Source organism: Triturus cristatus, chromosome 1_1 (assembly GCF_964204655.1).
Source record: "Triturus cristatus chromosome 1_1, aTriCri1.1, whole genome shotgun sequence".
Taxonomy (NCBI): Eukaryota; Metazoa; Chordata; class Amphibia; order Caudata; family Salamandridae; genus Triturus; species Triturus cristatus.
Genome location: NC_140579.1, coordinates 572069841 through 572097238, shown reverse-complemented (window position 1 = coordinate 572097238; position 27398 = coordinate 572069841). Strand labels below are relative to the sequence as shown.

Here is a 27398-nt window from a genome sequence, read left to right as displayed (position 1 = left end):
TCTTTTATTATAAGGTTGCACAGCTTGTATAGAAGCTGCAAATAAGTTAATAAATAGTTTTTGTTTGTATATGCTCCTTACTCCTTTTTTAGGCTATTGATCCAGGCTGGGTATAACCTCAATGTACAGGATGTCGATGGTTGGACGCCCCTCCATGCCGCAGCATACTGGGGCATTAAAGAAGCCTGCACTATCCTTGCTGAGGAACTCTGCAATATGGAGATCAGAAGCAAATTGGTTAGTTTGTATTGAAAGATCTCTTACCATTTTGTGAGGGCATTAGGTCCTCATTCCATTTGTTACACATCGTCTGTATGGTTTATTAAATTGATGATTTGGGTAAAGCAACCCTCAGAAGTAAGAAACCCCGGTAGAGTTCCTCCACCCCTAAAAACAAGTGACGTTTTTCTATGTGGTTTCATCCTGAAATAGATACTGTCTGTGACTGAATAGGACTTTTTTTCCTGTGTCTACCACTGCTATGATAGTAACTGACTATCATACCAACGTCTGCATTGTGAACGAACATAACTAACATGCCCCCATGTTTTATGGTCCTATAATACCGTCAAGTTCTTCTGTTAACAGGTTAAAAGCCAAGGCCCATTGCTGAGTGGGGTGTAAATGCAAGCAGGAACAGTGATTTGTCCAGAATACCCGTTAACAGCCATAGATAGACCATATTACACCAATTCGTTTTTTTAGGTCTAGCGTTGCAGTGCGTAGCAATGCTCGCGCAGCGAGAGACCTCTTGTAGGGGGTTTGGAAACTGACCTAGGAATCGCACACGCTCGTGCGTGTACTTTTCCTTTTGGGCCATGCTATTGGTCTTAGCGTGCGTCTTTTTTACAAAGACAGCACGCAATTGGTCAATGGCGGGCGCATTGCTCCGCCCTTGGCCTATTGGTGTCTGTTATGCGCAGCAGCAGCATATGTTTCCAATTATAGTGCCCAGATACTGGCGCAATAATTGGAAACCTATGCTGCGGCTCGCAACAGCGCACGCACACCAGCAGCTCCCGCATCTCGCGCGCACCATTCGCAGGCTTGTTGTATATGGCTTCAGTGAGCTTTAAAACGGGTTGCTTGGATTTCGGAATGCTCCTTTGGGGAGCATGGTGTGTGCGCGTTGTGGGGGGCTGTTTGCACATGCCTGGAGCTAATTACAGGCTGTGGCAGGCATGTCTAGCCTGGGATAACAGCAACAGCGAAGCGTCTGTCTGTCCAAGGGCAGCGTTCGGTGACTCATTTTCACAAACTAGAAAAAATCTAAAGAGCAACACACGTGTTAAGGAGAGTGGTCGGGATGAGACAGGCGCACTGCCCTCTCGAGGGCGTGCATTAGCATCTGCTCAAGCAGCATTCCCAATCCTTAATCATTTTTGGGTTCCGGGGTAGCGTGCTACACGCCGAAAAGCACTTTGACGCCTAGTCAGGGGTAGTAAGCGCTATATAATTGCAATTAAAATACAATAATATCATACGTGCCAGGTAAGTACCAGTAAAAAAAAAATACACACACTGCCTGACGAACACTCCTACCTGAAAACTAGACATAGAATTGCATGCATGAATGGGTAGCATCACTCGGGCGTAAACATTCCTGCCTGGCCAGTGAATGCAATGCAGTATTTTACGTGAAGATACAGAAGTGCATGACTCATTTTCCTGAGTGCTGCTTGCTTCTGGGAAGTGCTGGTACTCTCCAATTAAATGCATTGCAGCAGTGCTGAAGAATACAGGTACTGTCCTTTTCAAATTAAAGAAGGGCATGTACTCAGTACCTGCCTGCTATTGGGAAGTGCTGATACGCTCCCATTCAAAGCATTATTACACTCCTACTGAGAAATTGAGGTACTCTCCCTTTCGAGTTCTAGAGTCACAGGCACAGAGTTCCGGACAGTACCTGCCCACTTACGTCACTATGCTTAACCGGAAGCTATATGGAAATGCAATTGCGTATGTTCTTCTACATATGAAGCAGAGGTTTGATGACTGTAGCGCCTCGCCTTCTTCTCGGAATCTACTTCAAAATGGGTGCAATATTGTGATTTCTTTATTTTGAGTTTAATTGCCGTAACAGAAATGTCGAAAAAGTCAATGGATAAATCTGTACAGCACACTCCGCCAACATAGTGGCATATATTTTTTTTGCGGTTTACACATTGTCACGTCTGTTGACAAGAATTTGACCGAAATTACAAAAACATACAGACAGAATTGCATGCAGACCCGCTTTCAAACTAACTCTTTCAACAGAGTGTTTATGATTTTTTACACATTTTGTATAGCGTGAACTTGACCCGAATGCACTGGAGCAGTGTACAGGAGCACCAGTTACATCACATAACAGCACATTCATATGTTAATAAAATAAATTAGGCATCGGAAGTTTGTGATTAGCCCAGAATCACAGAATGTTAAGCTGCGGAGAATCGAGCCTATCTCCACACTTCTAAAATTATCACCTCTGGCCGTAACTCCACATTTTCTCGCCATTTTCTACAAACTTTTTTTTTTTTGGCCAGTGCACTATATCGAAACATTATTCCATTTCAGCAGACTTTGCACTTATCCTCCCATAGTAATCAAAAATGTCATTTGCCGTCTTGGCGCTTTAAAATAAGTGGGATTCAAAACTCACTTCTACACTCTATATCAAAGGTTTCCTGCCACCACAAATGATTCTCAATAAATGGCCGACATTAAGAATACAAAGATATTGTGTCTGGCGAACGGAGGGACTTTTTCCCCCCGTTTTTACTGGGTACAAGGTGAGTGGGTGGGGTCTCTTCTAGTGAATTGTCCATCAGCACCCCGCACGGATGCACATGCCAGGCCCAGGGCTGCCCATCCAGGAGCTCCCTCCGCTGCCCCTCGGAGGACCTGGGAGTGGGTGATTAATTGGCGCAACACAGCCTCATCAGGGCCAATTGGGCATGAGCTCTTCTCTTAGGGTACGTGTAATGAGGGCACTGTTTAGTCAACACTGGTATCAATAGAAGCCAATAGGCGCCGCGAAGGTGCCTGGGAAGGCGCACTGAGGAACACCGTTTTCAGGTAGGTGATGGCGCAGTTGGCTTGCAGTGGGCACGACCCTGTCTCTTTGCCCTGACCCCGCAAGCTCGCCAGGGCTGCAGCCAGGCTGCGAGTGGAAATGAAGGGATGTCTAATAAAAACAAATACAGGTGGAAGGTTATTGGAGGTAAATATACATTGTGAGGGCAGGCCAGACAGCGATAGGCGCTGGGGTCGGTTAGCCCCGTGTGTGAGGAGCTAGGCGACACTGCGGAATCATTGATAAGCATGGTGAAGTCAGGCCGGTTTATTTGCTAGACAATCATTCACCCCACCTGTCTGCCCCTGCAATGGGAGGTGGCGCTGCATGTTTGACTGGTGTGAATTGCCGTGTGTACAGGAGCGTGCCTACAGTTCTGTCACAGTAGTGAATGAGCAGTGTCTGTCTGACAGTCTGAAAAGTGTACACTGTATCACTCCTTGAGAGAAAAGACACAAGCTGCTGTGTGCGTCAGGTGACATGGTGTATACAGGCCCTGCAAAGAACTGCGCGTGCGTACAGGGGTTGGCTGGACCAAGGATTCTATATAACACGGATCTGTGAGTGCTGGAGCTGTGACGTGGGAGCCACGCACCAGCCTCCTACTTACTACTAAGAATGAAATGCAGCATGCCACTGCCCGGAGGCCGGTCTCCCAGCATGCTCTGCGGTATGCCATTATTTGCACTTCTAGTCAAGTGAGCCCTCGCCTTTGCACTCAATGGCAGATAACTATTCCCCAAGAGTCCTGTTTGTGCCCCCATACTTAAGCACAGCTGTGAGCGCACTACATTTGGTTTGGTCCCTAAAGTCCCACCACGTCCCACAATCTCGTCTCTCCTTGACGAGTGCACGTCCTAATACCTTTGCTGAAGTCCCAATCGAGCATTAAGATGTTGCAAAAAATTGACAGCCCTTCCCACCCGTCCCACCCCTCCCATTCTTCCTTAACAGACTGGATGTCCCTACCGCAAGGGTGACCAGTCGCCCCCTGCACGAGACAGGAGTACTGACCCAAGGCCCTCACTGCTCCTGTCCCGGCATAGGAGCTTGAGGTGGAGTCTGTCAGACCCGCCCCACTCCAGCAGGGGATCCATCCAGATGTGCACGGCAGGAGTCCATAGCTGCAGGCCTGTTCCCTGCCCCCGGTACCTCCTGGGGGGTGAGGCTCTGATGTGGCTCGGGTGCACTGGCAGAGGAGATATCGCGAGGCGAATTCCTGGGGGCGATGCTGCAGATGACAATTAGGCGCTCAGGAAAAGCAAAGCCGGAAGCGCACTCCACTGTTTCAGTTTGTTTCAGATTACAGACCATGTTTTGGCGCTTCTCAGCCTCCCACGTACATTGCCAGTAAGGTGAGGAGAAAGATGGACAGGAAGCTCGGTGGGCGAGTGCACCTACTGCTGAGAGCTGCGGCAGACTCACCCAGCGGCTCATCATTCCAAGGTATAAAACACGGAAAGAGTGCCGCGGAGCTGGGAAGCTCCTCTCGGAGAACTCTATTTAGTGCAGGCGTCTAAATCCGAAAGTATGGGAAGCAAGCAGGCTGCCGTCTGACAAATGTATACAATATGCTGAACTGCTTTAAGGCGACGAGGCTGAGCTCCTGGACAGTCCTTTCTCTCTTGCCTCTTAAAACAAGCATTTGCAATACAATAGGTCTCGCATTTACGTGAGTTTGAGCTATTGACATTGCAAATGATAATGCCTTTTATTTTTGTTTTCGTTTTTAAAACATAAATAAAAGGCATAGTCATTTACAATGCCAATAGCTTAAAGTCGCGTAAATGCAAGACCTATTGCATTGCAAATGCTTGTTTAAATAGGCATATGAAAGAGATGGTACTTTCAGAAAAGGAAAATGGTTCCTGAAAACATTAAAATAAATATTGTAGTGTTCTATCTAGAGATTATTATAAATTGTTTTTTATGTAGTGCTTCGTAATGCTGTTTAGAAGTGCTGTAACGGCTTTTACCCAATTTAATGGTACATTTTGGATTCCTCTAGTATGTGATAAAATGAAACGAACGATTAGAAATTGTAATGTTAGTAGAGGGGTGTTTAGTGAAGACATTTTTGGTTTTATAAGCTTACGGGGATCACAGTTAATTTTTGCAGTGTTATTTTCTGGGTAGAATGCAGTTGAATAAATGGCCTTAACTGAACTGATTGAAGCGGATAGTGTGGTTTGGTTATTGAAAGGAGGCCGGGTAAAGCTTAGAGGCTAATTGACTGGTCAGCAGGAAATCGGAATGTGGAACACATTTTTATTCTTCTTTTGGCTGAAATCCAGTGGCATGGAAAATGTGCAGTTCCTGTGAATTATGCAAAGCACCATGCAGCTATGACGACATTCTTGTGAATTAAGGGTTTTGAAACCTCTAATGACTGTGCCAAAGATATATTTTTTCGGAAATGGGACATTGTGAGAAGTTGGCCTGGTATATGATGCTCACTAGTTAAAGTGATCACCCTGTACCATGCCAAGCAACCCTTATGGTGTGGTTGTAAGTCAACCTTTTCGGACTAGCTGCCCTAGTGGTAGCGTAGGCTAAGCAGTCTTTGAGGCTAAACTCGTGAAGCGTGTTAAGCCAGCTGTTTTACCAAATGCAACCCCCTTTTATACCAATGAAAGGACACCACACAGATATATATTCAAAATATATATGTATTTATTTCTCAAAGTAACCCCTAGTCTCTTTATGAGCACAGGAGCACAAATCGTCAAACAAGATTACAGTAGAATACACAGAAGTTGCACTTTATATGGATAGGCCCTGGTGGCCGCTCAAACCATATACTAAAATAGTGGTATAAGTACCACGAACAGAAAAGGGAAAAGGCCTAGGGCCTCTAGAATCGCTGGGCCTACAAGGAGCTAACTTCAGTTAGTGACCAGGAGGTCCACGGGTGGCGTGTGCAGAGCAAATAGTCACACGCGTGCTCCCATAGGTTTCAATGGGTGCGTAAAAAGTACAAAGTTACTGCAAAAAGGATCTTCCGGATGGACTAGGAACTCAAGATTGGAAACACAGACACTAGAGATGATACTCTACACTTGGGCACCGGAGTGCCAACTTTACCTCACCCACAGGAAGCGGGTGCATAGGTGTCGAAGTGCGTCGGGTTTCTTCTATCTGTTCCGTGGAGCCTGTGGACAAAGATGCTGCAGGCGGTCGGTCCGGGAGAGATGCGGTGGATCCAAGAGTGGATCGGAGTTGTAGAAGACCTGTAAGCAGAGGGGACAGTGTTCACAGTCACTAGCCAGTGACCAGCGTGGCACCAGGTGGGTACCAGGCAATGTCGGGTGCAAACAGGAAGAAAGGTGTAGCTTGTCTCTGCAGCCACTTGGTCCCTGGAGGTCGACGACGTCCAGGAGTCGGTTCAGGAGCTGTCCCACGCAGGCTCACGCTGTCGGCGGTGTCGGCGACTTGATCGAAGCAAACAAGCCTTGGCAAAGGCAATTGTTGTGGAGAACAAGATAAGCTGATGGTCCTGACCAGCAAGGTCAGAGGGACTGCTCCTTTGGAGGGGAGCAAGGGCCAGTCTAGAGCAACCAGACCAGTGGTGTAGTTCTTGAAGTTCGTCGCCAAGATGGCTACTAGCCAGCGGGCCAGCAACCGGTTAGGCGCGTCGAGTGGCAAAATGCAGAAGGGCCCCACGCAGATCGTGGAGATGCTGGAGGGCTCACCTTTGGTGCAGATGCTGCTCGAGGGTTGGGCTTCTCAGATCCCAAAGCACAACTTGGAGGGAGCCTCGGTTGTTGCACTTGCAGCTTGTCGTGGTCGTTTCAAGATGGCTGGCTCCACGTGTCTCGGTGCCTCCACGGGTCTCCTCTTTTCAGGGACTGTGGATCGGGCGGTGAGAGGTCTGGAGGTCCAGGTCTTGTCAGTCTCTGGGCTCGGGCTCCGGCGGGAGGCATCGGCAAAGCAGACATTGATTCGCTGGATGGTGCTTGCGTTAGCAAGGTGGTCACTCCCTGACCACAGGGGAGATTTCCTTCAGTCTTCTGTGCAGCAGAATGTCGAAGTTCCCGTCTTCTTCTTAGTTTCAAGTTGATTCCAGGATGTCTGAAGTCTTAGGACACAGCTCCTACCTTTAAGCAGATTCTAGGGGCCGGACTACCTGCTAGGTCCCTCCCTAAGGGTGGGACCAGGAAGGGGGGTGGTTACACCCCCAATCCTTTGTCCAGCTCGCCCCAGGCCCGGGACTGGTGTGCCCCAGGACCGGATTGAACTGGCATATGCACCGAGGCTCCTTGTGAGCCTCAGGCATGTCTGGTTTCTTTCAAGCCCTACCTGACCAATACACAAAATCCTGTCTGGGGTGGTGCACGCACCTCCCCTGGCAGGAAACCCTTTGTCCACACCTCACAAGCTGGAAGGACTCCCAGCAGCAGGAGGGAAGACTTGTGTCTGTGGTGGCAGCATCCATTTTGTGGAGCTGAGGCTATGTCTGATTTTACCCGGGTTTCAGGTACTGTACATGTCGTGTCCCTCTAGAAGGGTGGAATGCTAACCCCGTCGCCAGAATTGGTGAGGGGTTAGTATTCCAATTCGTATGACACCTTACTCGACATGTTTTGATAAAGCCAAACCAAAGATAGCATTTAACCGCGAGGTTCATAATGCACTTAAGAGTATATGGTATGACGATATCTGGAAACAGTAGAATGAAGGGGTTCCGACCACTGCAGACAGGCTCAGCTCATGCCAGAGCACCATCTCACATGGAACCAAGCACTCTGCCTTCAGGATTGTTAAGGCCTGCCATAGGAGTGACTTATAGGTTAACATGTGTCCCATTTAAGGTTAGGTATAGGTATACTACACCTAAGTAAGAGGTGATTACACCAACTTACCCCAGCTGAGTGAACAGCCAGTTGTGTCAAATTGTTAGGCCAAGCCTGGGGTGGCATAATACATGCTTCAGCCCCTGGCAGGCCTTGGGTACACCAATGCCCTGGGTACCTAGTGTACACTGGTACAGGGGCTGACAGGGTGATCCACTTCCAATTGGTTATGCACCTAGGGTGCATAGTGTAAATTTAGTAGAGAGAACAGCAGGCTGGGGGTCTGATTGGCAGGCCCACAGCCTCAATATGTCAAAAACCAGTGAAGCAAAAAGCAAAAATTTGGGGTGACCATAGGATAGCAGACCCTACTCTCCTACACAACCCCCCCCCCCAAACACAGGGACATTAAACTAGCCTTGACCAGTCTCGTCTTCATGTCCTAAGTGGAAGTACCTGGAGAGACCATCTGCATTCCCATGGTCAGTACCTGGCCGGTGCTCCACTGTAAAGTCCATCCCCTGTAGGGAAATGGACCACCTAAGCAGTTTGGGGTTTTCACCCTTCATCTGATTTAGCCACAAGAGGGGCTTATGGTCGGTCTGAATCTTGAAGTGAGTGCCAAACAAGTATGGCCTCAGCTTCTTCAGGGCCCACACCACAGCAAAGGCCTCCCTCTCAATAGCTGACCAATTCTTCTCTCTGGGGGTCAACCTTCTGCTAATAAAAGCAATGGGTTGGTCTTGACCATCTACATTAAGTTGTGACAGCACAGCTCCCACACCCAACTCAGAAGCATCTGTTTGGACAATAAACTCTTTGGAGTAGTCAGGACTTTTCAGGATAGGTGCAGAGCACATGGCCTCCTTCAGGTCATCAAATGCCTTTTGACAGCTTACTGTCCACTGAACCTTTTTGGGCATCTTCTTGGATGTCAGATCATTAAGAGAAGTCACAATGGACCCATAGTTCTTAACAAACTTCCTGTAGTACCCAGTCAAGCCCAAGAACGCTCGAACTTGAGTCTGGGTGGTTGGAGGGGACCAGTCCTTGATGGATTGTATCTTACTCTCCAGTGGTTGAACTTAGCCTCCACCTACAAGGTGGCCCAAATACACAACCTTACTCTGCCCTATCTGGCACTTAGTAGCCTTGATAGTGAGGCCTGCCCTTTGCAGAGCCTCAAGAGCCTTCTTCAGGTGGATCAGGTGATCCTCCCAGGTGGAGCTAAAGACAGCAATGTCATCAAGATATGCTGCGCAAAAGTCATCCAACCCAGTAAGGACTTGGTTCACCAGCCTTTGGAAGGTGGCAGGTGCATTCTTCAGACCAAAGGGCATCACCACAAACTGGTAGTGCCCACCTGGGGTTGAGAATGCTGTTTTGGCCTTAGACTCCTCAGCTAATCTGATTTGCCAATAGCCAGCTGTCAAGTCAAATGTGCTCAAAAACTTTGCAGAAGCTAGTTTGTCTATGAGCTCATCTGCCCTTGGAATAGGATGTGCATCTGTCCTGGTGACAGCATTGAGTCCTCTGTAATCCACACAGAACCTCATCTCTCTCTTGCCATCTTTGGTGTGAGGTTTGGGGACCAGAACCACTGGGCTAGCCCAGGGGCTCTCTGAGGGTTCAATGACACCCAATTCCAGCATTTTGTGTACCTCAGCCTTTATACAGTCCCTGACGTGGTCAGGTTGTCTGTAAAGCTTGTTCTTTACAGGCAGACTGTCACCAGTGTCCACCACATGGGTACACCAGTCAGTTTGGCTAGGTATCAAGGAAAACAGATGTTGAAATGATTGTAGAACTTGTCTACATTCAGTCTGCTGATGGGCAGTGAGGTTGCCTCCAAGGGTCACTCCTTCAACTGAGCCATCTTCAGGGTTCTGAGACAACAGGTCTGGGAGAGGGTCACTCTCTTCCTCCTGTCCCTCATCTGTAGCCATGAGCAAGCCCATGTCTGCCCTGTCACCATATGCTTTTAACCTGTTAACATGGAGTACCCTGTGGGGACTCCTGGGAGTTCCTAGGTCCACCAAGTGGGTGACCTCTCCCTTCTTTTCCAGGATTGTATGGGGTCCAGACCATTTGTCTTGGAGTGCTGCTGGGGCCACTGGCTCCAACACCCATACCTTCTGTCCTGGCTGTAACTCAACCAAGACAGCCTTTTGGTCATGCCAAGCTTTCTGTAAGGCCTGGCTTGCCTCAAGGTTTTTGGATGCCTTCTCCATATACTCAGCCATCCTGGAGCGGAGACCAAGTACATCGTCCACTATGTCTTGTTTAGGCTTTTTGAGAGGTAACTCCCATCCTTCCTTCACTAAACACAGTGGGCCTCTTACAGGGTGCCCAAACAACAATTCAAAGGGGCTGTAGCCAACCCCCTTTTGTGGGACCTCTCTGTAAGCAAACAGAAGGCAGGGTAGAAGGATGTCCCATCTTCGCCTGAGCTTTTCAGGTAATCCTTTGATCATACCCTTTAGGGTCTTGTTGAATCTCTCAACAAGCCCATTGCATTGTGGGTGATAAGGGGTGGTGAACTTGTAGTTGACACCACACTCCTTCCACATAGCTGTCAAGTATCCTGACATGAAGTTGGTACCTCTGTCAGAAACTACCTCCTTAGGAAACCCCACTCTGGAGAATACTCCCAGCAGGGCCCTGGCCACAACAGGTGCTGTAGTGGTCCCAAGGGGAATTGCCTCTGGATACCTGGTGGCATGATCCACTACCACCAGTGTAAATCTGTGCCCAGATGCAGTGGGAGGATCCATGGGACCCACTATGTCTATTCCCACTCTTTCAAAGGGGACCCCCACCACAGGTAGTGGTATTAGGGGGGCCTTTGTTGTGCCACTTGATTTGCCACTGGCTTGGCAGGTCACACAGGAGCGACAAAACTCCTTTGTATCTTCATTCATGTGAGGCCAGTGAAAGTGAGGGACAAGCCTGTCCCAAGTCTTGTTCTGGCCTAAGTGTCCTGCTAAAGGAATATCATGGGCCAAGGTAAGAAGGAAGTCCCTAAATTGCAGAGGTATAACCAACCTCCTGGTAGCACCAGGCTTGGGGTCTCTAGCCTCTGAATAAAGGAGCCCTTCATCCCAATATACTTTATGGGTACCTTGAGCATTCCCAGCAGCCTCAGCAGCAGCCGGCTGTCTGAGGGGTTCAAGAGAGGGACAGGATAACTGAGCCTGCCTCAAGTCAGCCCTTGAAGGTCCCCCTGTCCCCAGAAACTCAACCTGATCAGGTTCAAGCTCTTCAGGGACAGTTCCTTCAGGGTCCTCTAGATCAGCTTCCTGGGAAGGCTGATCATCACTCTGAGGCAGGGGGGAAGGCACAGCCTTGACCCTCCTGTTCTTCTTCTTGGTAGGTGCTTGGTCCATTGTTCCAGGATCCAAGACCTGAGGTTCAGTGAGGCACTTTTTGGCCTGTGACCTGGTCACAGCAAGGACATGTGATGACATACCTAACATCTCTGCATGAGTCCTGTACTCCACTTCTGACCATAGAGAACTCTCTAGGCCATTGCCCAACAAACATTCTACTGGGAGGTCTGCACTAACCACAACCCTTTTGAGACCAGTTACCCCTCCCCATGAGAAGTTAACAACTGCCACACTATGTGAAGTAGTGGCATTGCTGGCATTGGTCACCAGGTAATTCTCACCTGGTATGTACTGTCCAGGGTCCACAAAGCCTGGTGTCACCATAGTGACACTGGCACATGTGTCCCTGTAGGCTTGAGCCACTTTTTCATTAATTAAAGGAGTCTGTCTGTACTTGCCCAGGTTACTGGGGCTCACAGTCAGGGACAAATCAATGTCCCCATCACAGATCAAGACTGCCTGTGTCAGGGTTCTGTCTAAGTCAGAATCTCCTTCAGTTCCCATAGTGATTCCCACTACACCCTTTGTCTGGGGACCAACACTGCTAACAGTAGTACAGGGAGCAGGTGCCTTAGGGGCAACAGTGTTGGGGGCTCCACCCTTCTTACAATCACTAGTCCAGTGAGTTGTATTCTTGCAATGATTGCACCAGGGTTTCTTTTGACCTTCTTTCTTCTTTCCCTTAGTTTGTTGTTGGGACCCACCCTCCTTAGCAGTAGTTTGGGGCCCTGTTGAAGACTTCTGGTCGTTAGATTTCTGATCTCCACCCTTTTGGTCTGTTTTCTTCTGATCACCCCCTTGGCCCTGGTTCTGGTTCTTTTGCTTAACCCTGGTTCTGACCCATTTGTCTGCCTTCTTTCCCAATTCTTGGGGAGAGGTCAGATCAGAGTCAACCAAGTGTTGATGCAGTTGCTGGTTTTGACAGTTATTTAAAATCTGTTCTCTCATCATCAAATTGTACAATCCTGTATAATCAGATACCTTACTTCCCAGCAACCAACCCTCCAAAGCCTTAGTGGCACATTCAATGTATTCAGACCAGTCCTGAGTCTGTGTCTTCTGGGTGTCTCTGAACATTAACCTGTACTGTTCAGTGGTTAAGCCTAACCCATCAACTAGGACACTCTTCAGGACTCTGTAATTTCTGACATCCTCTTCTCTAGTAGTGAGGAGTCTGTCTCTGCCTCTTCCTTCAAAGGAGAGCCAGAGGATTGCTGCCCACTGGTCTTCAGGAACCTGCTGCACTTTGCAGGCTCTCTCAAGAGCAGTCATCCATTTGTGGATGTCATCCCCACTTTTGTAGGGGGGCACAACCTTAGACAGGTTCCTATTATCAAAGACCCTATCTTTGTCCTTAGGGACAATGCTGCCACCAGTGGGTATAGACCCACTCTCTCTAGGTTGCCTAGCCTTGTTCAGTTTCTCTTCCATCAGGGCTACCTCTAGCTCCTGCTTCCTGATCCTCAGCTGGGCTTCCTGCATTCTGGCCTCATGTTCCCTCCTCTGAGGGGTGGTCATCCTTCTCCTGGAGTGACCTTGAGAGCCTCTAGAGGCATGAGAAGCATTAGAGTCACCTGAGCGATCCCTTTGCCTCCCAAGCCCCTGGTTAAGTCCACTGGGGAAATCCAATGGGATGATCCCATTGTCAGTCCCCAATAGCCTTAGTTTAGCTGGGCCAAGTATCACACTTGGCACTGGGCTAGTTCTCCCTTCATCCTCACTACTTTCTGTATCCTCACCACTTTCCTCCTCTGTAGTATGATTCTCATCTAAGGGATGGCTATTGGAAAGGGGTACTTCTGTAGCAACTTCAGAAGGGGGCCTCCTGTTCCAGTCCCTAAGGGGCATAACTGGGAAGCTTTCTTGAGCTCTCTCTGATTTTCATCATTTTGCAAGAGTTCTCTGAGCTCAGCAGAGGTAGGGTTCTTGGGCTGTTTAAGGCCTCTAAGAGTTGCCAAATGCCTGAGCTCATTCTGGTTAAGGGTAGCAAAGATGGATGGTGCCCTCTGGGGGTCACTCTCAACAGAGATAGGTACATTGGACCCCTCTGCCCCAGCCATTGCTCTTAAGTGTGGGTGGATGTGTTGCAATCTACCTACACTTGGGTTTACCTACTAAACCTATCTAGTAGTTGTAGTCAGGGTGTGCTATTCCCTTTGCTCTACAACAACTAAGTTCAGTAGAACTTATGTATATCTAATCTTGTTTTATATGTACCTACAGGTACCTATGTGATCTTTCAATTGGTAACCAAGAGATTACAATGGTAAAACACAGCAAGCTCAAATCCAACCGCTGCTCACCAATGTGAGAAGTTGGCCTGGTATATGATGCTCACTAGTTAAAGTGATCACCTTGTACCATGCCAAGCAACCCTTATGATGAGGTTGTAAGTCAACCTTTTCGGACTAGCTGCCCTAGTGGTAGCGTAGGCTAAGCAGTCTTTGAGGCTAAACACGTGAAGCGTGTTAAGCCAGCTGTTTTACCAAATGCAACCCCCTTTTATACCAATGAAAGGACACCACACAGATATATATTCAAAATATATATGTATTTATTTCTCAAAGTAACCCCTAGTCTCTTTATGAGCACAGGAGCACAAATCGTCAAACAAGATTACAGTAGAATACACAGAAGTTGCACTTTATATGGATAGGCCCTGGTGGCCGCTCAAACCATATACTAAAATAGTGGTATAAGTACCACGAACAGAAAAGGGAAAAGGCCTAGGGCCTCTAGAATCGCTGGGCCTACAAGGAGCTAACTTCAGTTAGTGACCAGGAGGTCCACGGGTGGCGTGTGCAGAGCAAATAGTCACACGTGTGCTCCCGTAGGTTTCAATGGGTGCGTAAAAAGTACAAAGTTACTGCAAAAAGGATCTTCCGGATGGACTAGGAACTCAAGATTGGAAACACAGGAAGCAGGTGCAAAGGTGTCGAAGTGCGTCGGGTTTCTTCTATCTGTTCCGTGGAGCCTGTGGACAAAGATGCTGCAGGCGGTCGGTCCGGGAGAGATGCGGTGGATCCAAGAGTGGATCGGAGTTGTAGAAGACCTGTAAGCAGAGGGGACAGTGTTCACAGTCACTAGCCAGTGACCAGCGTGGCACCAGGTGGGTACCAGGCAATGTCGGGTGCAAACAGGAAGAAAGGTGTAGCTTGTCTCTGCAGCCACGTGGTCCCTGGAGGTCGACGATGTCCAGGAGTCGATTCACGAGCTGTCCCACGCAGGCTCTCGCTGTCGGCAGTGTCGCCGACTTGATCGAAGCAAACAAGCCTTGGCAAAGGCAATTGTTGTGGAGAACAAGATAAGCTGATGGTTCTGACCAGCAAGGTCAGAGGGACTGCTCCTTTGGAGGGGAGCAAGGGCCAGTCTGGAGCAACCAGACCAGTGGTGTAGTTCTTGAAGTTCGTCGCCAAGATGGCTACTAGCCAGCGGGCCAGCAACCGGTTAGGCGCGTCGAGTGGCAAAATGCAGAAGGGCCCCACGCAGATCGTGAAGATGCTGGAGGGCTCACCTTTGGTGCAGATGCTGCTCGAGGGTTGGGATTCTCAGATCCCAAAGCACAACTTGGAGGGAGCCTCGGTTGTTGCACTTGCAGCTTGTCATGGTCGTTTCAAGATGGCTGGCTCCACGTGTCTCGGTGCCTCCACGGGTCTCCTCTTTTCAGGGACTGTGGATCGGGCGGTGAGAGGTCTGGAGGTCCAGGTCTTGTCAGTCTCTGGGCTCGGGCTCCGGCGGGAGGCGGAGGCAAAGCAGACGTTGATTCGCTGGATGGTGCTTGCGTTAGCAAGGTGGTCACTCCCTGACCACAGGGGAGATTTCCTTCAGTCTTCTGTGCAGCAGAATGTCGAAGTTCCCGTCTTCTTCTTAGTTTCAAGTTGATTCCAGGATGTCTGAAGTCTTAGGACACAGCTCCTACCTTTAAGCGGATTCTAGGGGCCGGACTACCTGCTAGGTCCCTCCCTAAGGGTGGGACCAGGAAGGGGGGTGGTTACACCCCCAATCCTTTGTCCAGCTCGCCCCAGGCCCGGGACTGGTGTGCCCCAGGACCGGATTGAACTGGCATATGCACCGAGGCTCCTTGTGAGCCTCAGGCATGTCTGGTTTCTTTCAAGCCCTACCTGACCAATACACAAAATCCTGTCTGGGGTGGTGCACGCACCTCCCCTGGCAGGAAACCCTTTGTCCACACCTCCCAAGCTGGAAGGACTCCCAGCAGCAGGAGGGCAGACTTGTGTCTGTGGTGGCAGCATCCATTTTGTGGAGCTGAGGCTATGTCTGATTTTACCCGGGTTTCAGGTACTGTACATGTCGTGTCCCTCTAGAAGGGTGGAATGCTAACCCCGTCGCCAGAATTGGCGAGGGGTTAGTATTCCAATTCGTATGACACCTTACTCGACATGTTTTGATAAAGCCAAACCAAAGATAGCATTTAACCGCGAGGTTCATAATGCACTTAAGAGTATATGGTATGACGATATCTGGAAACAGTAGAAGGAAGGGGTTCCGACCACTGCAGACAGGCTCAGCTCATGCCAGAGCACCATCTCACATGGAACCAAGCACTCTGCCTTCAGGATTGTTAAGGCCTGCCATAGGAGTGACTTATAGGTTAACATGTGTCCCATTTAAGGTTAGGTATAGGTATACTACACCTAAGTAAGAGGTGATTACACCAACTTACCCCAGCTGAGTGAACAGCCAGTTGTGTCAAATTGTTAGGCCAAGCCTGGGGTGGCATAATACATGCTTCAGCCCCTGGCAGGCCTTGGGTACACCAATGCCCTGGGTACCTAGTGTACACTGGTACAGGGGCTGACAGGGTGATCCACTTCCAATTGGTTATGCACCTAGGGTGCATAGTGTAAATTTAGTAGAGAGAACAGCAGGCTGGGGGTCTGATTGGCAGGCCCACAGCCTCAATATGTCAAAAACCAGTGAAGCAAAAAGCAAAAATTTGGGGTGACCATAGGATAGCAGACCCTACTCTCCTACAGACATCTATAATTTAAATATATCTATAAAAGTTTGTGGGACGATTTCTACTCACTATCATTATATTTTTCCTCCTGGAGATTTTCATCTTCTGTTTGAAAAGTAAACTTTACCCTTTGCACACTGCCCATCTGTCTGAAACTGCTCAACAGCACACCTTTTTTGTAAAGAAACATAAACCTGTTTGAGACGTAGGAGTGTATGTCACAAGATGTTTTCTCTAGTGATTGACCACCCAATAAACCCGCTCCGGATATAGATACTTTTTTGTGGGGAAGGTGTTTACTTTGGGTTGGTTGAGAAGCACGTGTTGATAGTTCTGTTGTCGAAATAGACCTTACAGCATCTAGGCATGTGGGTATAGAAATGCATTGTAATAGAGCAGCATTTGCTAAACTCTTCCAGCCTATTATCATTAAAGGCATCTCAGAGTGGCTGCAGCATATCTGGCCATTCAATGACTTAAGCAAAAATGTTTGATTGTACATGCCTCTGTGGTCTAACTCAACACAGCTCCAAGATGAGAAGGACAGATACCTTCTAAGGTTCAGAAAACGCTTGAAACCCCTTCTCTTTCACTCTGTATATCTCTAGATCAATGCTACCCACACTTTTAAGAAGCTCGACCCCCTTTTTAGTGCAATGAACTTTCGTGACCCACCTGTTTCTAATGGACATGAGGTGGTGATCGTTATTTATTTTTTATGTAACTAAGGCATCGTGTGGTAACTCATTGTGATTTACATACCGCATAATTTCCATTAAAATCGGCACAACATTTTCACAGACATAAGGTTTTACTGATAACGCTATATTGCACACACATGATAATTTGTGGAAGTCGGGTTTCAGTGAATATTTATAATTTCTTCAGCTCTTAATAAAGTGTATTGATTTGTTCTGAACCTATTAAAAGCTTTGCTCCCATCACACCTCAGAATTACAAAAACATTGTGCTGCATGTTTGCTTTCCTAACGGCTGAATGCGTACAGTTCATTTACTGGTATTTACATTTTGTTGTGTTAACGAAAATAGCAGAAGACTTAGCCTCACATTTGACCCCTGCCTTTGAAGCGATGCAAATGTGACAAGATAAATACAGAATTTAAAGGCCTCATTATTTATTGCTTTGACTTTCCCAAACCACCAAAAATCAAAACTGGACCCACCAGTCATTTGCGTCCCACAGTTAGAGAAACACTGCTATAGATAGCTCATATTTAAGCTTTGTCTAAATGCTTTTTAGGCCGAGCCTGGGCAGCGCATGCGCATTGTCCTTTGTAACTGATTGCTTCTGATTTGTTAATAGGCTTGTTAGTCCCTCCTTTGTACCGCCTTGTCTTCATTTGTAACCTCCCTTGAGGACTGGCCCTTTTACCTCTGTTGTTACACGGTATGTCTTACTTAGTCTGTAAGCACCATTTTCTTTAATGAGTTTCTCCGACTGCAGGTACGACATGCTTTCCTGCAACATTCAGCGCGCCATGTGCGCTTTCACTTTCCAAGCAGCACGGGACAATGGCGGCCGCTTCTCTAAAATTAAATAGGTCTCGCATTTACAAGTGTTTCAGCTATTGTTATTGTAAATGACAATGCCTTTTATTTATGTGTTAATTATCAAAACCGATAAATAAAGGCATTGTCATTTACAATTCCAATAGCTTAAACTATGGCATATGTGAGACCTATTGCATTGCAAATGCTTGTTTGTGTAAGATTCATTTTAAAGTACCTTTTGCTGTAAGATAAAGCTGCAAACCCTACTGGCCGAAAAAAGCACCCAGACGAAATCTGACTGGGAGAGCCAGTGTCTAATTTTGCCAGTGCCTCGCTAGTTTGAAAAATCAATAAAGATGCCATCAAAATTTAACATTTGAAAGGACTCAGTCGAGCTATTCTTTTCTGCATCATGCGATATGGAAGCCCTTCCAACACCAGTTTTTCCGACCAAAAGCATTAACAGCCCCCTTCATTAGGTAATCCAAGACACTGAGCCTGATCAGGGGGATATGGACAACGAGGAAACACCTGAGAACAACTATAACAAAGAGATGGCCTGGGGCCCGATAACCAACTTGGAGTTACTCTCATTCAGGTCATTATCACCTCAAACGTCTCCCAGACTTTTACTAACAAATGGTGCCTGTAGGAAGGTGAAATCTGACTACATGGTTGCCCCCACTTTTTTCTGGTGTTTTGATGGTTTTTGACTAGTCTGGCTGGGATCCTGCTATCCAGGACCCCAGCCTATCTGCTTACTCCCTTAAACGACATGGTGTGCACATTAGATGCACTAGTGATTGGATACTGTGGTGCTTTGAGTCCCTAGTATATGGTACCTTAGGTACCAAGGGCATAAGTACTTCACAGGCCTACCAGGGGCTGCAGCATGTATTATGCCACCCCTGGGAAGCAGACTAAATCTGACACCACAGGCCTGCTACTGCAGCCTGGGTGAGGTAGTGTTAGCACTCCTCACTGAGATATTGGTTCCCTATATCTCTCCTCATACACACACACATATAAACCTATCAGTCACCCCTAAGGCAGGCACTAACAATCCTGAGGGCAGGATGCTTGGTTTCCATGTGAGGCGGTGCCTCTGCCCGAGCAGGGCCCCTCTGCAGCTCTGAGTCTGTTCTCTGTAGCTGTTTGTGAATGCGGTCAAACGATATACTCAAGTGCATTATAACCTAGCGGTAAATGCTAACTTTGGAATGGCTGTATCAAAACATGTCGTGTTTGGTGTCAAACGCTTTGGAATCATACCCCCACACCAGTAACTGGTGTGGGAGTATGATCCCACCCTTCTAGAGTGATAGACATGTACCCACTGTGGAAACACGGTAGAATCCTGAAGAGCCCTGGCATTACAAAATGGATGCCACCAGCACAGACACTGGGCTGCCCTCCTGCTGCTGACCGAAACTCGCAGTGGAGGAGGCCCAACAATAGGCATCCTGTCACAGGGAGGTGTAACCGCCTTCCAGACAGGATTTAGTGTATTGGGGCTGGGTGGGTGCACTCCTAGAGTGCTTTGAAGTCCTGCACTGGGGGAGCAGTAGGCTCCTCTGTGCATATGCCAGCTCAAACTGGTTCAGGGGCTGCCAGCCCCTGCTCTGGCGCGAAACTGGACAAAGGGAAGTGGGTGTAGCCACCCACTCCCCGGACCCTCCCATAGGAGAGGTCATAGAGCTAGTCCCTCCCTTCCTTGTAGTAGAAGTTAGGGAACCCTTGCCATTGCAAATTAGATATCCCTGGACGACGCTCTGAAGAAGAATCCTGGACCTTCGACGTTCCACTACCTTTGGAAGACTGAAGAATCTCCCTTGGAGTCAAGGAGTGACTCCCCTGCTTGGCAGGCACCAAAACTTTGCATCAACGGTCACAAACATTCCCGCTGCCGCCGGAGTCCGAAGTCCCTGCAGCCCCGGAAGTGGATTTCCTGACTTCTCCAAGGCCATCGTGAGTCCCCAGCGAAGCTGAGTAAAGTGGACCCCACGAGTGACGAGGAACAGCAATACCCGGGTACCGTGCACTATTGTCGAGTGCAACCCCTTCACGACGTTCTACGAACTTGTGCTTTGGACCACGTGTGGTCCAAGCCTCCAGCAGGATTTCCTCCGAAGATCAGAGGCCTACCTCGTCTTGAGTGACCGTGGGCTCCTGGTGAGTGAAACCTCCCGAGGCGTCTTCGCGATCCCTTGCCGGTTGGCTTCTGGGTCCCCAGAAGACTTTTCTACAGAAACAAAGGGCTCCTCTGGTTGCACCAGGCCTGCCCTGACTTACCCTCGCTAGGTGAGTCCCTCAGACCTTGCTGGTCTGCACCGCTGACTTTCTTCACTTTCCACGAGACTTGCTGTTGCCAAGACTTGTTGGCTCCAATCCGGTTGCCGACACCTCAGTAAGCTGCAGACTTCGTGGGACACGCCGAATCCAGCTCCTGGTCGTCGTCGACGCCTCCTGGACCTTGTGGCTGAAGTCAAGACACCCGTGAGCACCTGAAATCACCCTACTACTGTGGACATCCAGCTTCCTGGCCCCGGGTCACTGGCAAGTGACTTTGAACACGGTCTCCTGTGCTTTCAGGTCTTCTTTCTTCTGAATCCAGCCTTGGATTCCACCGGACACTGCTCCTGTCTTCACAAGCAGCAAATCTTCTTTGGCTCCCATTGAAAACGACACGGCGACCCAACACCAAAAGACACCTATGCACCCGGCTTCCCTGGGTGAGGTAACTCCAGTACTAGTGTGCTCCTGTGGGTGTTGGCTCTAGAACTACTTACCCTGTAAGTGACTTGCTTGTAGACTTTCCTGAAGTGTCCTAAAACTTTAAAATTCCAACCACGACTTGCTCCATTGAAGTCTATCGGGATCCGCGGCTGTGTTCTCACACTGCATGCGTCTCCCGTGGGTCCTTTACTTACCTGCCTTGGGTGGATTAGTGAGGCCCCAGCGCTTCTGAAGGCCCTAGGCCTTGTCTCTTCTCAAGTCGATATTCCTAAACCTCTTTTTTAGTATATGGTCTGGTACGCCCCTAGGACCCCAGCCATATTTGTGCTTAACTTGTTGTGAAATGTTGATTTGTGCATATGTCCTTGACTTCTAATCTCATAAAGAGATTAGTAGAGTGTGTTAGAAATAAAGACATCTATATTTTATATATATACCTGTGTGGTGTTCTTTCATTTAGTGATTCAAGAGATTATAAGGTAAAACAAGCTGCTTTACATTCCTCTAAAGACTTAGCCTGAAGGCTGCTCTCCACAGCTACCACTAGGATAGCTTTCTTTAAAAGGTTGTCTTAAACCTACTACCATAAGAGTCGAATTGTACTGGTACAAGGTGGCCACTTTAACTAGTGACCAGCATATACCAGGCCAACTTCTCACACCATGTCATTTAAATGATCAAATATCCTGCTGGACAGGGGTGTGGCCAACACCATGGCTGGGTAGCTGTGTGGCTCGACTGCTCCGCCGGCCCCGATCAGATCCTGGTAAATTATCTTAGCCTTCTACACCATCAAACGCAGGAATAGAGGGTGGACTATCCTCAGAAGCTCAGAATCTGCAATCGGGATTCAAGCGAGATCCCTGGGAAGAGGAGAGCCCCCGGACCGAAGCAGTCGGAATTGGAAGACGCAAGCCAAGATGGCGTCTACTTGGAGGAACTGAACGCCGCACAAACAGAGGTCGCCTCAGCCTGAATCTGTGAACCTGAGGTGTTGGAGAAACCTGAGGTGTTTGAGTGGCTGCCCTGACGTGACAAAGACCGTGCTGGGGGCACAACTGGCAACTAGATTCCGCCTGAAGGTATTACTGGGGCCTCCGAGAGGAGCCTGGAGATTGGAGCTGCCGATGGAGCCCCAGGCGGACTCAGATATACCCAGCGGGCGAAGACTTTGAACGACAAATGCCCAGTTAATACCAGGAACAGGGTCCAGAGGAGTAGAGAAGGGCAACCCTCCAGGCAATGGACACCCTGAGATAGGGGCCTAGTGGGATTGATAATTAAAATCCGCGAAGAGGTAGGCACACAGCAGATGGAGCACAGAGGCACACCGTGGAGGCGTCAGAGACTCCAGTAATTGATGGTCACGCAGAGCCTCCAGCGACTCGGGTGGTAGAGAGAGAACCAGCTAGCAGTACCACTGGCATTGGGCCCTTCCCAGTGGCATAACGACTCCCTTCACCAGGGCTGAATAGACAGCCGGAAAGTACTAGTGACAACATGCCTGTCTGCACTGGGCCCGAGCCCGCAGTGAGGCCCCGGTAGGGAGATAAACTGAAGTAGTGAAGGTATAGAACAGGAGGCCCGGATCGCAGAGCGACCGAACCACAGGCAACCATGACCTACTTAACTGACAAGTACAAACAGGTGGCCAGTGTTCACGAATAATCCCTGTCAGCGCCTTGTGTGGAGGAATGGCACCTTCCCCACTAAAAGAAGTAGCAGAGAGTGAGAGGCGATAACTGGAGTGCACAGCGTTGAGTCACAGAGGCCCTCACTATTCGTACTGACTTGATACAGAACTTTAAAGAGCGCAATCCTCCTTCAAGAGAGAGAGGGAGGCCTCCAAAAGAGGCACCGCAGTACTACCCCGAGAAAACCTCAGGGATTCAGGTGCAGAGAAGAAGATTAAAAGCAGGATTCGGAATCACCGTGACCAGCTTAGTTGTAGAAAACAAACCCAGAAACGGCTTGGAGTGTGGAATAATCAACTGAGAACTTGCATCAAACTGATCACAATGGTGAAAGACAAAGAGCCTAAATCAACGAAGCAGGGGAAAATGGACTGCTATGCATAAGTGCTCTCCACAGCAACAGGGGCGGAAGGAGATGGCACATCTCTCCCAGACAATGCAGCCATACTGCAAGTAATCCATATGTCCAGAGAGGTCCTTGAGGGGAAGATGGCAGAGGTCCGCTCAGAGGTAACGCTGCTACATCAGGACTTGAGAAAAGTCTCAGAGTTATAGAAGCTGAAAATCGTATCTCTGAGGTGCAAGATGTCTCCCACATCATGCGCAAAGAGGTGACGGGGCTCTTAGCCTTGATGAAAGCAGTATCCTGGAAAGTAGACCATGCCGAAAACAGGGCCCGTAGGAACAACCTCCGGTTTATTGGATTTCTGGAAGGTACAGAAGGAACAGACCCGGGTCAATTCCTATTGTCATGGCTAAAGATTTTCTCCCTAAAGCACAATTCTCACCCTGTTGTATTATAGAAAGGGCTCACAGGATGCCAAACACCCGCCCGCCACCTGGGGCCCCTCCGAGGACCTTAATTGCTCACTTCCTAAACTTTTATGATCGTGATTTGATACTCGGAGAGCTGAGGCAAAAGGGAGAAGTTAATTACACAAAGACACGGGTTATGGTATTCCCTGAGTACTCTATTGAAGTGCAAAAGCATAGACGAACTTTTGACTCAGTTAAGGCGAATCTAAGAACGCTTGAGATCCAATACATGTTGCTCTTCCCAGCAAAACTCAAAGTAATCTTCCTGGGCACCTCACAGTTTTTTCAGACTCCGGAGGAAGCTTGGACCTGGAACGAAGAGCGCCCCTCTCTGAGACGCAGATCAGTCCAAACAGATACACTCCAATCAGACAAATGGGAGAGATCAGGTCAGGAGAGACCCAGAGGGAAAAGACAACGGCGTGCAGCGACAGCGCGGAGAGCCAATGTGGGAACGCCCTTGCGACCTATAAGGCCCATGGAGGAAAGATCACAAATTTCGGACTCGGAAGAGGACACTTTGTGAGAAAATGCTGCCTAGACCCAGCTAAGGTGTTGTGAAATTGCTACATCAGAGCTATCAGAAAGAGAATACTCGTCAGATGCCGGCAGTGATCATCGCCTCTTCAGGGACATTAGACAGATGGAAGTTCGGGATTCGAACTTGGCGAACATGAATGAACAGCAGCAGCAACAATCCAAAAGTGGCTAACAAAGTTGACATGCGGGGGCCGGATGGCCGCCAAGAGACAGTAAGACATCCTCAGGGCCAAGTAGACATGGCATTTTGGCTCTGAGGTGGTGAGACTGATAGTAACTATACAGTACGTAAATACATAGTTGATAGTTTTGGGAGAGGGGTAGGGAAACAGACCTCTTTGAAATTTACCTGTGCCCCAGTTGTCATGTTGACGAATTGGGGGGGGCGGCGTGGGTAACTGAAAAGCATGGGGGGGGGCAAGTTGAGAAGAGAGAACTGTTATGTTATAAGTTCAAAATAGGGGAAGTCATACTCTGAACACAATAGACTGGATATCGAGGTTAGGACTGGAGTGGAGGGTGATGAGGGCTCTGGTGAGATGAGCCAGAATTGCGATGACTCACAACCATATCAACAATGGAAGAGGGTCAATACACAGTAATGACGTGGAATGTTAATGGGTTAGGGAATAAAATCAAAAGAGGGCTAGTAACTAAATAGCTCAAAAGACTCAAACCCGACATAGTCCTCCTACAGGAGATGCCCCTGATGGGCCCACACTGCTCCTTCCTTGTAAGAGGACAGTACACCACACTGGCGCACCCAGGGTTCTCCACTGGGTCGAGAGGAGTGGCTATTCAGAGATCACCCCCCTTTCATGTTACCAAACAATAGATCGATCCCAGCGGAACATTTGTGGTGGTATAGGGGGTTTGGAATCGTAAAGAGTTCCTGCTTGTTAGTGTATATGCCCCCCCCGAGACTACAACAGCAAACACTAGATAAATTAGCCAGGATACTCTGGCAGTCCGGGCCCGCCACACACATTATAGGGGGAGACTTCAACGATGTGATAAATCCTCATCTAGATCGCACACAGGTGAACCCAGGGACATGCGGCCCCACACACCTGGCCCAGTTTCAAGGCACACTCGGACTGATTGATTTATGGCGACGACGCCACTCAACCATGCGTGCCTATACCTACTTCTCTGGAGCCCATAGGGTATTTTCCAGAATGGATTACCTCTTTACTCCGGCGGGAGAGATGGAGACAATAGAAAAGGCGGAGTACCTAGCAAGGGGCATAGCTGATCATTTGCCGCTCTGGCTCACAGTGAGAGGGAAAACCACGGGACATAGAAAAGAATGGAGACTGAGCGTCTGGGCTTTGCAGGACAGAGAAGTTGCCAGGGAAATCCGCACAGATTCAAAATGATACTTTAAAGAAAATGAAGGTTCAGTGACATTGGGGGCCACCTTATGGGAGGCGTTTAAGACAGTGATACGAGAGAGGGAGCAAAATAATTATTGCACACAAAAAAATGTAAACACAAGAGATGGAGACCCTGGAACGCACTACTAGATTTAGAAAACAGTGGGGAACCCGAAACGGATAATCACACCCTCCGCCAGATAGAGATAACAAAAAGGGAATATAAAGCGCTGGTGACCCAAGAGATTAAGGCCCATCTACTGGCCACTCAGCATCGCCTATACGTGACAGGGGACAGAGCAGGGAAACTCCTGGCCTGGTTGAGTAGGAAAGAGACAGAGGCGAGATGGATGACATCCATTCAGGAGCAAGGGCAGACCCACACGGCACCGCAAGACATAGCGGGCGCCTTTGCCCGCTACTATGCTGAACTTTACAGATCTAGTCCATTAGCGAGCTCCCCTCCCCCGATCTCCGAACTGCCACAGTGGTGGTACTTCACAAACAGGGTAGCCCCCAAAGGACTGTGGGTCATACTGGCCAATATCGCTGCTTAATATATAGACAAATATATTGGCCACCATCCTGGCGACGCGCCTTGTAGCGGTTATCACCCCTCCCCCCCCCTAATACACAGAGATCAATCTGGCTTTATGCCTAAACGAGCCACACGTCTCAATCTGCGCCGGCTGGCCAATTGGATAGACACGGTTAAACATAGTCAGTCCACACCTGCTCCTCTCCCTCAACGCTGAAAAGGCATTTGACACGGTTCATTGGCCGTTCATGATACAAACCCTGAAGAGATTTGGATTTGGACCGGCCTTTATGGAATGGCTGGAACTCCTTTACACAGAAACAGCGGCCAAAGTCCGAGTAACTGGAGTGACTACCGCAACCTGGCCCATCCAGTGAGGCACTAGGCAGGGATGTCCCTTATCCCAACTACTGTTTACCCTAGTACTGGAACCTCTGGTGTGTGTAATTAGATCCTATCCAGAACTGAGTGGCTTTACACATGAGGAGCAACTTCTTGACGAAGAGGGCACATCACTTTACGCAGATGACATTCTGCTATATGTCACTTACCCTGCTGAGACACTCCAGAAGATCCTACAAATATTTGAGGCATACTGTTATCCCGGGATGTTTGACCCAAGAAGGGCTCCGCTACCTCTGGCTTTATATTACTACTGACGTAGCGGCTAGTCAAGCAAGTCCTGGTAGAATTCCATGTAGATGTCAAGAGGTGGAGGAGACTCCCTCTGACGAAAATGGTCAGGGCCGCCATGTACAAGATGTTCACACTTCCCAAGTTACTCTATATATTACAAAACACCTATAGTTAAATACCAGAGAGCATTTTCACATCACTAAATAATGAACTACGTGTACTCCTGTGGGACGGGGCTCACCCAAGAGTAGCGCTTCAACGCAACCCATACAATGGAGGTCTTGCCCTACCAGACAGAGCTTACTATAGAGCAGCCCACCTAGTTGTAATTAATGAATGGAATTATACTACTAGAGATCACCCCACATATGCACTCGAAAGGCTCCAGTTCCGACACCATACACAGCTACATTATATATATAATATATAATATATATATATATATATATATATATATATAGTGTGCCCTAGTGTATGTAGGTGTTTTCACTGTATTCTGAGTGTCTTTTAACATAGCACTGGCTCTAGGACTGCTTAGGCAGACTCAGTTACCACCAGTATCCGTCTGAAAAAGTTGAGGGTACAGGATGATTTTGCAACAAGGCTTCTTTCTGCTCTTCTGTTTGTTCTTTCTGCATGTTATATTTCTTCCTGCACTTTTCTTCGTCTTTGAGGACTTCTGTTGCTTCTTTCTGCATTTCTTTTTTTTCTTTCTGTGCGTTTTTCCTTCTTTCTTCACATGTCCTATCTCTGTAGGCATAGTTAGAAATTAGCATTTAAAAAACCTTTGAAATTCACTGAAAAAACCATAGGTTTCATGGGCGATATAGTTAGCTGGACTTTTCACTCGTACAAAACCATAGAAATTCCCCCATTATAGTTAGTTCAGCTAACTATAACTCGCGCGCCCGCAATGCACTGCCCAGTGGCCGTTCTGAGTTGAGAGATTAAGTCCCCTTGAATCCTAAGGGTCCCTAGGGTCAAACTAGCCCACTAGGTACCTCCAGTAAGCGCCACAGAGCTGCGTTGCATAGAGGTGTAAAAAGGGGCGTGGCCTCAGAACCCCTGGCGCATACTGGAGATACCTGTTGGGCTAGTTGCCCCTCAGGGACCCTCAGTATTGAAGGAGAATTAATTCCTCAACTTACAACTGGCCAGGGGGCGCGTTTGCAGAGTGCTGCAAGGAGGGGGCATGGCCTCCGGCGTGATGCCGGTCTTTTATTTATTTATTTTTAAGAAGGAGGGCTGTGTGGCCCCCCTTTCTTTTTCTAATTTATTAGCCCTGGGGACCCCATCCCCCAGGGCCTGCACCCTAATTTTTTTTGTTGA

At 48.4% G+C, this 27398-nt stretch overlaps 1 protein-coding gene across 1 annotated transcript in view; it reads left to right on the top strand.

Annotated features, from left to right (window-relative positions):
- LOC146870655 (protein phosphatase 1 regulatory subunit 12B-like) overlaps positions 1–27398 on the top strand; it is a 206524-nt gene that overhangs the window by 57539 nt on the left and 121587 nt on the right. Inside the window, exon 4 of the mRNA XM_085643364.1 lies at positions 93–237. Coding sequence (XP_085499490.1) covers positions 93–237 — 145 coding nt within the window. The remainder of the gene's footprint in view (positions 1–92; positions 238–27398) is intronic.